This window comes from Schistocerca americana, chromosome 8, assembly GCF_021461395.2.
Source record: "Schistocerca americana isolate TAMUIC-IGC-003095 chromosome 8, iqSchAmer2.1, whole genome shotgun sequence".
Lineage (NCBI taxonomy): Eukaryota > Metazoa > Arthropoda > Insecta > Orthoptera > Acrididae > Schistocerca > Schistocerca americana.
In genome coordinates, this window is record NC_060126.1 from 522,415,940 (window position 1) to 522,429,521 (window position 13,582).

Consider the following 13,582-nt stretch of genomic DNA (forward strand, 5'->3'; position numbering starts at 1 on the left):
CTGTAAAGCAGTTGTAGGGGAAGGAGTGGAAGAAACGGTTACTGGAGAAAATGGGCTTGCGACGAGGAATGAGAGGGGAGAAAGACTAATTGAGTTCTGTAGCAAGTTTCAGCTAGTAATAGCGAATACTCTGCTCAAGAATCACAAAATGACGAGGTATACTTGGAAAAGGCCGGGAATTATGCGGAAATTCCAGTTAGATAACATCACGTCGAGACAGAAATTCTGACATTAGATTCTGAATTGTGAGGCGCACCCAGGAGTAGATATAGACCCAAATCACAATTTAGAAGGATTGAGGAACAGGTTGAAGTTTAAGAGATTAGACAGGAAGAATCTACACGCAAAGAAGTGGGATACGGAAGTATTAGGAAATGACGAGATACGCTTGAAGTTCTGTAAGGCTATAGATAAAGTAATAACGAATAATACAGTAGGCGTTACAGTTGAAGAAGAATGGACATCTCTAAACAGGGAAATCACAGCAGCTATAAGAAAAACATAGGTACAAAGAAGGTAAGTGCGAAGAAACCGTGGGTAACAGAAGAAATAGTTTAGTTGATCGATGACAGAAGGAAATGCAATAACGTTCAGGGAAATTCAGGAATACAGAAATAAAAGTCTCACTGAGGAATGAAATAAATAGGAAGTTCAAGGAACCTAAGACGAAATGACTGCATGAAAAATGTGAGAAAATCGAAAACGAAATGATTGCCGGAAGGACTGACTTAGCATACAGGAAAATCAAAATAACCTTCGGTGAAATTAAAAGGGAATTATACAAAGGAGAGGTCGGATAGATGGAGAGAATATATTCAAGGCCTGTGTGAGGGGGAAGATTCGTCTCATGCGATAGAAGAAGAAACGGGAGTCGATTTAGAAGAGACTTGTGATTCAGTAGTAGAATCAAAATTTAGGAGAGATTTAGAGGCCTTAAGGTCAAATAAGGCAGAATAGATAGGTAATATTCCATCATAATTTCTAAAATCGTTGGGGAAAGTCGCAACAAAACGACTGCTGACGTTGGCGTGTAGAATGAATGAGTGTGGCGACATAGCGTCTGACTTTTGGAAAAATAGCATCCACACAATTCCGAAGACTGCAGGATCTGACAAATGCGAGAATTATCGTACAATCAGCTTAACAGCTCATGCATCCAAGTTGCTGACAAGGAAAAAAACATAAAATAAAGGAAAAGAAAACTGAGGATGTGTTACATGACGATTAGTTTATCTTTAGGAAAGGTAGAAGCATCAGAGAGGCAACTCTGACGTAGCGGTTGATAATGGAAGCAAGATTAAAGAACAGTCAAGACACGTTCATGGGATTTGTCGACCTGGGAAAAGGGTTCGACAATGTAAAATGGTGCAAAATGTTCGATATTCTGGGAAAAGGATGGGTAGGCTGTGTGGGGAGGCGGGTAATGTACAACATGTACAAGACTCAAGAGGGAATAATAAGAGTTGACGACCAAAAACGAATAAGAGTTGACGACCAAAAATGAAGTGTTCGGATTAAAAAGTGTGTAAGACAGGGATGCAGTCTTTCGCCCCACTGTTCGATCTCTACATCGAGGAAACAATGATGGAAATAAAACAAACGTTCAGGAGTGGTATTAAAATTCAAGGTGAAAGGATACCAATGATACGATTCGCTGCTGACATTGCTATCCTGAGCGAAAGTGAAGACGAATTACATGATGTCCTGACTGGAATGAACAGTATAATGGGTACAGAATATTGTTTAAGAGCAGATAGAAGAAAGACGATAGTAATGAGGAGTAGCAGAAATGAGAAAAACGAGAAACTTAACATCAGGATTGATAGTCACGAAGAAGTTAAGGGATTCTTCTACCTACACAGCAAAATAACCAGTGACGGACCGGACAAGGAGGACATCAAAAGCAGACCAGCACTTGCGAAAAGCGCATTCCTGGCCAAGAGATGTCTGCTGGTATCAAACATAGGTCTTAATTTGAGGGAGAACTTACTGAGAATGTGCGTTTGGAGCACAACATTGTTTGGTAGTGGAACATGGATTATAGGGAAACTAGGACACAAGCGAAAAGAAACACCTGAGGTGTGGTGCTACAGACGAATGTTGAAAATGTTGGGCTGATACGGTAAGGAATGAGGAGGTTCTGCACAGAAATGGAGGGCAAAGGAATCTTTGAAAAACACAGAGAAGGGGAAGGGACAGGATGATAGGACTTCCAAGGTACTAGAGGAAGCTGCAGAGGGCAAAACTTTAGAGGAAGACAGAGATGGGAATACATCTGGCAGATAACTGAGGACGTATGTTGCAAGTGCTACTCTGAAATGAAGAGGTTAGCACAGGAGAGGAACTCGTGGCGGGCTGCATCGAACCAGTCATAAGACTGGTGATTCAATGACGTTTCCTGAACGCGAGTTCCCATGTAAAACTTCATTTACTAAGTTCCCACTACAGCCTCTGTAACATGAATTGTGAAACACTCTGTTGCTACGAATATTACACGTTGATGGGACAGACTCCGAAAGTGGCTGGTTGCTGTATTTCTTCTAGTAATTTAATCCACAGTCGCTTAGCTCGATAACCGTTGTTATAAACAAAATGTATTTGAATGCTGTCCATCCTAAGCACCTTTTCGAGACTGGGACAAATCGTTTCCTTTGGCCATGGCAGCAGTGGGCTGTATGACGGGTTACCAGTCGCTTTGCTCCGGCACAGTCCGTGAAGTGAAGTGAGTCACGACTCGGGTTGCTGATACGCAGCGTCTAGTAGGTGATGTCGCGACTGATCAGCTAGTCACCACAGGTGACAGAGTTTGACACACAGTGCGGCCACTGCGGGCGAGCTACGGACCTGCAGGAAGCTGGCCAGGATGGGGACGTCCATGACGAAGTTCTCCTCGCGGCCGGCCTCCAGCAGCAGCACGTTCCAGTCGGGCACCTCGCTGAGGCGGCTGGCCAGCGTGCAGCCGCCGGTGCCCGCCCCCACCACCACGAAGTCGTACTCGGCCAGCATGCCCGCGTCCGCCATGTCCCGCGGCTCGGTCTGCGCCTGCTGCACCAGGTCCCCCAGGATGTGAAACGCCGACTCCAGGATGGACGGCCTGTCCGCCGCGGCAGCCGACCGACCGCCACTCCACACCACCAGCGCCAGCAGCAGCAGCGGCCGCGCTCGGAACCTCGCCGGCTGCGGCATCGCTGCGAACACAGTCCACGTGCTCTCACCGCGTCCGTGACAGGAAGGTCCAGACATTTACAACACTTCCTACCGCTCAGTTGACAGGTGAGTCAATATCACACCGGTATGATGACCTACGTTGAATAGCATTAGTGTTACTCATTGTGGCTGTAAGTAAATACGTTTCAGTTGTGTACTCAATGTTCTGTTTGTATTCTGTTGCATATCGGGCATAGGCCCCACAACTTGCAGTCGGCGACCTCTTCCCAGACGCCACCACTCTCCGTGAGCCGGCCGCTGTTGCCCTCCGCGGGAAGACCGTCGGGCGGGCAAGATATTGCCGGCGAGTCACATACATACATTACTAGGCTGGCAAAGGCGCGTCTTTTACTGAAGCCTGTCATTTGGTGAGGCAAGTTTGTGTATGGTACTACTATGATTCCTGAAACGAAATGACGTTGCAAGCTTTACGAGGTGGTCTAAATAAATGCTGCAGCTGAGCAAGTATTTGCGTGCTAGTTGAGTTTAACATATACATTCTAGACTACAGTTACGAAAGAACATCAAGTTATGTATACACACGTTTAAAATAGACTCTAGTTTTTGTAAAAACTCTCAAATGAATACAGACGATTGTTAATAACGACAAATAAAGCGTAGCAGTTTGATAACGAGCATACTACGATTCGAAGAAAATCCAAAGTTGATCAAAACTGGTTGAAAGCACGTCTGTTAATACTAGATTTATTAAACCCCTTAAATAAAAGTAAATTATTTAACCATTGCCGGTATTTTAGATAAGATAAATTCTAATGTCATTATTTAGGCTTCGATACAGTACAAATGCAAAAATACGTAAGATGTTTCTAGTTGTGGTTGCATTCAGACATGTTCCTTTCGTTGTAACTTCTTCTTTACAAAATTTTATAGCCGAGCACGACGAATGTACTGAGCATTATGTCGAAACTCTAAAGGCAACGTAGTTATGTCCGTTTATACCCATTTCTTACGACTATCAGTAAATAAACAGCTGCTTACATCTCCTTTGCGCTCGCCGCCATGCTGCGATTCATTTGTGCCAGTGATTTTGTATTTGATATTGTCAGTCTAGTAATGTATGTCTGTGTGGCGCGTGTTATCGGCTTTGACTTAAATCAAATTAATGAATGAAAATAACTGTTGAAATGTTTTGTAATAATGGAGAGCTACCTTGGAAATGGGAGAATGCCATGTTTACGATGAGATCTTGTTTAAACTAGATGCTAAGAGCATGTGCGTCTAATTTGAAAATATACATCGATAACTACGAAAGTTGACGTGTTTCTCAGTCAAGCGTGTTGATATGATGGAATATGATAAAGGAAAATATGTGATTATTTTAGTCTGTCATCGTCATGTGGTGCTTGATTTGAGAACCAAATTTCATTGATGAATTTGGAAGGTCACTGAATATTAAAGCGAGCCAACGATCTGTGTTTGGAAGGTCACTGAATATTGAAGTGGGGCACCCACCGGCATATTAAGAATTGCCAGCAGGTATTGTTTGATACGCACAAAACTGAATCTTCGTCTGTCTCAGCTTGCGAACCTGCAGAAAGTTAAACAAAACAATCCTTCGCGTTAATTCAATTTCCGTTGTGGCGCGCTGCTGAAAAAGAAGTCTGTTAACGTCAAGATTTAGTACTTTCCACTTATGACTGAAAGTGTTCAGTGCCATAGCACATCCTGGTGTTTAAAAAGGGGCGTAGCGCCACAAGCTCACGACATTTTTAGGTGGTACGGCCAGCGTTCTGCCGCAGAGCGTGGCAGACATCCAAATAAAGTATAAAAAGAACAAAATGAACACTGAAGCCGCGCGGGATTAGCCAAGCGGTCTAAGGCGCTGCATTCGTGGACTGTGCGGCTGGTCCCGGCGGAGGTTCGAGTCCTCCCTCGGGCATGGGTGTGTGTGTTTGTCCTTAGGATAATTTAGGTGAAGTAGTGAGCTCAGGGACTGATGACCTTAGCAGTCAAGTCCTATAAGATTTCACACACATTTACAACACTGAAGTCAGGAAACAGTTTGCTGTTTGTATTCGGGGTCGTTGAAGTGAACACCTAGGTGGGCATCAAAAGAAATGAACGGAAGTGTAAAATTGGCTTTGGCAAAGTAAACACGGTTTTCAAAACTAATCTCTGATGTATCCGAAAAGGAAAAATAAGGTCAGCTTACAGGAGTGGCACATGGGCTTTTAAAGTGGTAACCATTCCGAAACTGTGGTTCCTTAGAGGGCTGCGGAGACAAGAATCATGAGAACTACAAGAAAAGGCAAGAAAACAAATACAGGGACCAGGGAATAGAGTACACTGGACTGGAAGGCGTAGTTGTGCACAAAATGGAAGTAAAGTTGACTTGGGTTGGTGGGTCATGTAGACAGGCGAGTGGATGGTGGATACAAGCCCCAGTCACGTTGTTGACCGAGCGGGGTGGCGCAGTGGTTACACACTGGACTCGCATTCGGGAGGACGACGGTTCAATCCCGCGTCCGGCCATCCTGATTTAGGTTTTCCGTGATTTCCCTAAATCACTCCAGGCAAATGCCGGGATGGTTCCTCTGAAAGGGCACGGTCGCCTTCCTTCCCCATCCTTCCCTAATCCGATGAGACCGATGACCACGCTGTCTGGTCTCCTTCCCCAAACCAACCAACCAACCAACCCCAGTCACGTTGACGTGACCGCAGCCTATGTTCGACGTCAACGAGCAATAATCACTGGTACGCGACAGGTGGCAGCACTAGCGGTGGAGGGTATAAAAAGCGCATCCAGGGGACGTGGAAAACAGTGCAGTCGTTGTCCTAATGGGGAAACGGAGCGATATGCCTGACGTCCAAAAGGGCATAATCATTGGCTTTCGGACAAAGGGTAGAAGCATTTCCGAAAGAGCTAACTTATCTGTTCTGCGCCGGTGTGGTTGAAGTATACCGTACATCGAAAAACGGCGCTATCCACAACCATAGCATCATAGACGACAGCAGTGAACGATGGCTGCGGAGACGTGTCCAGGCAAACAGACGTGCAAGTTTTGAAAAACTAACCGTCCATGTGAACCAAGGCGCTGCGAACGGCGTCTCCTCAGTGACCTTTCAGCGAGCGTTCCTGCGTTTGGACCTGCACAACAGGTCCCCGGTTCATGCTCCCGTGCTGACTGGTGTTCGTTGCTGACGAAGGCTGTAATTTGCAACCTCATTCACGATCCAGCTTCAGTCCACAGGCATCGCTTCTATGTAATTCAGCAACAACATCATAGAAGTTTCCAGCTAGATGGTATTTCCAATCTCGTCATCTCTCTAATAACATCACCTATTTTGTGTTCATTGTTATGAAAATGCATAATCATACATTGTATTGCTGTACTATCATAGGTTATGTATTTTCCAACGCCCTTGCCGCAATGGAAACACCGGTTCCCTTCAGAGTGCTGTTGGCAAGCAGGGAGCACAGAGCCTTTGTGAGGCCAGCCGAGGAGCTGCTTGTGTGACAGGTAGCGGCTGCGGTCACGGAAACTGACCACTGCCGGGAGAGCGGTGTGCTGGCCACACGCCCCTCCACATCCGTGTCCAGTGGCGCCCATCGTCAGAGGGTGACATGGCGGTCGGTCTGTACCGTTGGCCCTTACGAGTCCTGATCTTACGGAGTATAGAGTATACTTTATATATTTCTAATAGCTATAAAAGTTCTTCCTCGTTATCTAAAAACAGAGATGTAGCATGATTGTAACTGACAGACTGGCTGGAACGAATGTTAGGTTGTAACCCACAGGCAGAGGAAGAAACACGAACTCCCCAATGAGCTTCTTCTTTCAGCGCAAGTCGCTTGAGTATTCCCTCCCGTGATGTAAGTTTCTCGTCGTAATACCAACCTTTTTTTTATGCGCGGTAGGAAGGGGAAGGAAAAAGAAAAGAAAAAGAGCGCTGAGTTCGTCTTGTGACTCTCTTAACGAGAGTGTAGGATGAATATTTTACCTCAGCGGGGGCAAAACATATTATACTGACGACGAAATGTCTTAGCGTGAATCAGACAAGCGGAAGCAAGTTGTTGTTACTTTTAAGCGAACTAACACGAGTGGCAATGAAATGCGGTAGAACCATTTATGAGGTCTGTTCAAAAGATTTCTGAACATTCGTAATTTCGCGCGAATGGTGTGTTGCAGCGAAGTGCCGTTGGCATCCCTGCACACGCCTGCGTTTAATGAGTAACTGCCGGAAGTTTCATTGTTGTATGTCTGTTGTTAGTTATTCTGCGGTACTGTATTGAGTAGATAGAACGTTGTGTCGCATAGTTTGCGAATTTCGAGATGGCGGAGTTAGAGGAGCAACGCGTGTACATTAAATTTTGCGGGACACTCAAAAACTTTACAGGGACACCAAGTAATGCATGAAACCTATGGTAATGTGTGCCTAACCCAATCGAAGACCGACTGTCGGAGACATTGTCGGATTTCAACTGGAACGTGTCATGAAATCCTGGCACAGCGTCTCGGAGTGAATCGTGTTGCCGCCAAGTTCGTCGCGCGGCTCGCGAGTCAAGACCAGAAAGTCCTTCGCCTCGCAGTCTGTGAAGAGCATTTGGATCGCGCAAGTGAGAACGAGATGTTCCTTAAGAGAATCACATCTGGTGATGAGACGTGGGTCTACGGTTACGATGTTGAGGCCGAGGTTCAATCTTCATAATGGATCAGGAAAGGTTCTCCAAGACCAAAGGAAGCTCGTCGGGTCAGGTCAAGTGTCAAAGCCATGCTGATAGTTTTATTTGACTTTGAAACATAAGTTCATCAGCAGTTCGTGCCACAGGGACTGTCTGTTAATCGACGGTACTGTCGAACCGGGTTGCGACGCCTGCGAGAAAACGTGAGAAGGAAACGGTCTGAAATGGGGCGAGACAACTCACGGTTCTCGCACAGGGATAACGCGCCCGTACATCCATCCCTGTCGGTGCGTGACTACTCCACAAAAAAACGAAATCACTGAGCTGCCTCATCTTCCGTACTCTCCTCACCTGATGCCTGAGTCTTCTTTTATTTTCAAAGTTGAAGACCCCGTTGAAACGACGCAGATTTGCAACGATAGACGAGTTTAAAGAAAATTCGCAGACGGCGCTTCGTGCGATCCAGCAAAAGGCGTACCAAGACTGCTTCCGGGAGTGGAAACGGCGTTGGGGGCGGTGTATCAATTGGAGGAGAGAATTTCGAAGGCGACCAGGCACAATAATTAAAAGGTAAGCGCAGAAAAAGTTCGTAGACAAAGTTCCAGGATGTTTTGGACAGACCTCGCACGACGTAAACGACAAATTGCTGAGTTTGCAGTTGAACTTGCTTAGAGAACGTTGCCAGGCCATTGTTCATTTCGACGTCTGGTTGAGCAAGAGCTCCTCTGATTTATGGCACCGTATTCAGTGAGTACCTACTGCCGGTCGTTGCCGAGTTGCTGTTTACTATCAACGAACAATAAACTCCCACTTGTCGTGTGCTCTACGCTCTCTTTGCTCGTAACGTGGAGGATGAATACTCGGCTCATTAAAAACTGAGAGCTCTGTGTCGTGACTTAAGGCGCCGTAAATCAACATGACAATGTTACGAAGGGCTGAACGTAATTTGCGAGCGTAGCAGAGTTGTAATTCATACAATGAATTTTATGTGTTTGCACTGCAAATATACAGACGTGAATAGAGTCGTGGGAGACACTCTGTGTGAGAATGTATTCTATTCCCTATTACACGTGTAACAAAATGTGAATGGGTACGTCCATAAAATATATTTGACTTATCCCTACATTGAGAGAGACATTGCTCGGTATTACAAGATAAAGCGGCAAAAATAAATTAACGTGAACCTTTTCAAGCACCATACCCGGATACGGCAGAAAGGATTAGAGTAGTCAATGTAACACAGACGTTCGGGTGGGAAGGACTTCCTGAAGATGACATGTTCACGAAATCGTTTCGCTGAATACCCTATTGTCTTTATTTAGCCTCACAAACTTTTGGTACGAGTGCTTGTCTACTCATCACTTCAATTTGGTACGAAAATATGATAAAGCATTTCCAAGAGATGAAGTTCTGTACTGAACACATTACCTTCCTGCTTTTGCGATCTCGTGTTGCAAGAAGTCCAACAAAGGTCGGCGAAATTCATTTGGAGGGAGTGAAGTTAACACCCGCCATTCGTGTTCTTGCTTCTAATTTTCACTAAAAAAAACTTTATGAAAAAGATTTTGTACTGCTTTGATCTGTGCTCTAGTAGTGAAGTGCTGAATTGATGCCCTAACACTACCAAATGAAAAACGGGGAAAGCAGCACCTACAAGTTCGTGATATCGCTTCTTTATATCCAAGAAGCTTTGATCGCTGTGAATAATGCGGCCGTCACACAATCTACGCATAATATAATGCAGCCATTATTTAGTTGTGCTGGAAGGATGCTGCCAACGTCGTCTCAAGGAATTCTTCAAAAATGGCGGAGACAAAAGTTTTGTAAGAAAGGGATGGATGGATGGATGGATGGATGGATGGAGGCATTTGTAAAAGTGCGTCCAAAATCAGGCTGTCGAACAGTATCGCATTCTCCTCGAAGCTACGGGAAATCTGACTGTAGCAAATGTTATATTATGTCACTCGAGAACCCGACAATTAACTCATGGCGGTATGTTTGTAGCCAACTGAGGCGGCTTTTACAGCCTGTTCCGCTAGCATGCATCAGGGAGCCGCCGAGGTCAACCTCCCAGTATGAAAGAAGAATCCGTAGTAAGCATCTAACATGCAATTACTTCATGAGACAGTGCGGAGACGTTCTCGACATTTATCAACATCTATCAGCTACACCTTTTCCCGCATTAATGGTTATTATTTTCTGCACCTCTCTTAATAGCCTTGAGGAGAATTTTCTCTAGTGTTTCGGCAGATGTGTGAAATTTTGTGTTTGCAGCGTGTAGCGCGAGTCATCCCAGACACATCTCTGTCGCGGCGCCCGCTGTCGATTGTGAGTCGGTTCGTTTCTCATTACAAGGAAGCTATTTTTAAAAAGGAATTTGACGTGCTCATTCAGTAGAGCGCTCTTTAATTAGTCCACTGCAACATTCGTTCTGTCGATATGTATTGCCAGAAACACTGAAACATGATGGATAACCAGTACTCCGCCAGCGACAAGCGTACTGCCATGGGCCACGCTGGCTGCTCAGTGGGCTTTGAAATAGCTGTTAAATCGTCACGCAAATTGTAAAGAACAGACATTCATTCATCTTGAGGAGATTCGTTCAGAAAGCTCACTACTGGAGTTCGCCTTGGTTCGAAAAAAAGTAAGGATTCTGCATTGGACAAAACAATTTCCTTTTTCTGTTAAACAATATATGTTTCGACAGTACACACACACACACACACACACACACACACACACACACACACACACACACACCTACCTCATAGGCTACTGAGTACGAGATATCTGCCCCCATCCAGAAACTAGATACATGTACAATGTGTCTAGTGTAAACTGTGAATCAGGGAATGTTGTAAATATGCTTTATGGAGTTTTCATGACGTCAAACGCATTACCGCCGAAAACGAAAGTTGAAGCAAACAGCTTAAAATACTCTGTCGCATTCGCAAATTTACAAATTTCAGCTCAACTAACACTTTTCTGGACTAACAAGTAACACATTTATCACAAAAATCTCTGAACAAACGAGAAACGTAATTATTATAGTAGCACTTTGGGAGCAATAGTAATAAGTTAACAGTAGTAGCAAGTTGAACGATCATAGTGAAGTGAGAAAATATGTGAAACACCTACCGTCTCATTTTAGAAAGTATCGATGCATTCACTTCAACACTTGGAGCGTTTCCACGTATTTCGCCGGAAGTTTCACTGCGGAAATTCACAAGGAATATATCGTTGTAATCATCTTTTAAGGAGATATAAAATAACGATGGGGATAACATATAATTATATTATAAAAAAATAGTGTTTAAATGCGAAAGTATTTGCTTCATTCAAAAGTATACTTTTGCACCCTTTCTTTTGCTATCTTGAATAATTTTAAATACAAGGCGTTCGTTCGTTAAATTAGCTTCTTTGTGTATTGTAACAGTGGCATTTCCGTTGAAATCCACTTGCTGTTTACACCTGACTGTAAATTATTCGAATTAGAAGATACAGTTTCATGAGCCTTCAGAATGCATAAGGGCACAGTTCGATATTGGAAACAGTCGCGCTATAATACCCCGCGACGAACAGTTTAATGCGAGGAGCTTTAATTATTTTATGATAGTGCTGTAGAGCTTCTTTTTCTCGTGGTCACATTCACCTTGGGGAGTAGCAGAAATGAGAAACTTAACATCAAAGTTGGTGGTGACGAAGTTAAAGTATTCTGCTGCCTGGGACGCAAAGTAACCTATGACGGGCGAAGCAAGGAGGACATAGTACCGGCAAAGACTAAGAAATTTGTGAGAATGTACTGTTGGAAAACAGAATCCTATGGTAGTGAATCATGGCCAGTGGGAAAAATGGAACACTAGAGAATCGAAGCGTACAAGAATGTTGCAAATCGAGTTGACTAACAAGGAATGAGGAGATTCTCTGCGAATCGTCGAAGAAAGGAACATAACGAAAACAGTCATCAGGTAATACGTGTAACGTCAATGGTACTAGAGGGAACTGTAGAGGTGAAACGTCCACTTTGAAAAATTAATGAATTACTGTGCTGATATACCTCTTACATTAATTGATCTTTAAACAGCTGATCAGAACTGAACGTACTCAGACATTTCGCTCTTTACTTATTCTGATCAACACTAAACTGACACCCAATATTTTTAGCGCAACGCAGTCTGACTTTCAAAAATCCCTGCAAAAGAATGGCCCTGACTAACAATAATCTCTACCTTTCATCAATCACTTACCCCACAAAAATCTTTCTTACTCAAACTACTGCAATACAGCGAGCGCCACTACTGTCAGCTAAATAAAAGATTCAAACTACTGAAGGCACTAACTACTGATAGGCATAGTTAGCAAATGAAAGATTTTGATAGAGAGCAAACAATGTATTTACCTTAATAGTGTTCAAAAGTCATAACATATAGCAGTTCATGGCATCCAGTCTTACAAATTTACTGTCTCTGATGGACACACGTCCAGATCATCCGCTCTCAAAACTCCGCCATTTCTCTCCCCACCTCCACCACTGCTGGCGGCTCACCTCCAACTGCGCAACGTTACGCGCTGTTAACATCCAGCTGCCCAACACTACAATAGCAAACAACAATGCTAACCAGCCACAGACTGCACACAGCACAGCCAGTGATTTTCATACAGAGCGCTACGTGGCGTTACCAATATGAAAACCTAAACAGCCTACTTACAGAGGGTACGAAGTGTAGAGGAAGATCTAGACTGGAATGTATGCAGCGAATAACTGAGGGCGTAAGTTAAATGTGCTACTGTGAAATGAAGAGGATGGCGCAGCGGAGGAATTCTTCGCGAGACGCATCAAATCAGTTAGAACAGTGACGACTCAGAAAAGAGAAAGAAAGAAAATGTAGGACTTCAGCAGACATTAGTAGTTAAATGTAAGAAAAACGATCAATGTGACTAAAAATCATCGTTTGGAATCGAGACAGAGGTTTTACTTGGTTTAGCTAAATCTCTTCATGGCTTCAGATTATCTACGAGCGACTTCCCGTGCAGTCTTTGCCCACTCCGAGGTCTGGCTCGCTCTCTGACGGCAGTGGGTCCTGAAACCGCACTCCACCTCCTACAGAGTCTGCATTTTCGCTGTGGCCAGACAGCGGCGCCTCTAAACTCCCCTCTCCCGAGTAGTGTGTGTTTTGGTGCTCACGTAACAGAGCCGTCCGTGTGGACTTCCCTCTGCCGGGCGGTAATTGCCGCACGCTGCCTTGTGGCGGATGCGACGCTGTTCTTGCGCCACCCTTTCCTGAATGGGGAAAGCCTTCGCCGCTGCTGCGGACAATTCCTAGAACTGCTGTGACCTCCCTCCTCTGACCCACGGAAAAGCCCACGACAGCGCGTCAGCTATAAAAAAGTAAATAAAAGTAAAAGCAACTGACCACACTATCGAAACTACTCTCTAGAAATGAAAATATTGACTAAAAATACTATCTGAATTCATACATGCATCATAAGTACCAATTTATTTTCAATAAAGGTAACGGATAGATCAGGAAAAAGAAAGAGAGAGGTTTGAGGCATTTATTAGGAAATACGACCGCAGTAGATACATTTGAATTGAGGAGTAACAGAGAATACAAAGGTGAATGAAGGAAAACAAAATAGACATGAGGTTAGAAGAATAAGTGTAACGTTCCAGTGGCACATTCAAAGAAAGAGTCCTAATAGACTGACAAGAAGAACTGTTCATTTCGA

At 44.3% G+C, this 13,582-nt stretch overlaps 1 protein-coding gene across 1 annotated transcript in view; it reads right to left on the minus strand.

Annotated features, from left to right (window-relative positions):
* LOC124544788 (glucose dehydrogenase [FAD, quinone]-like) overlaps positions 1-13,582 on the minus strand; it is a 116,117-nt gene that overhangs the window by 35,438 nt on the left and 67,097 nt on the right. The window contains exon 2 of the mRNA XM_047123469.1: positions 2,845-3,188. Within this exon, the coding sequence (XP_046979425.1) occupies positions 2,845-3,186 (342 nt within the window). The 5' untranslated portion in view covers positions 3,187-3,188. The remainder of the gene's footprint in view (positions 1-2,844; positions 3,189-13,582) is intronic.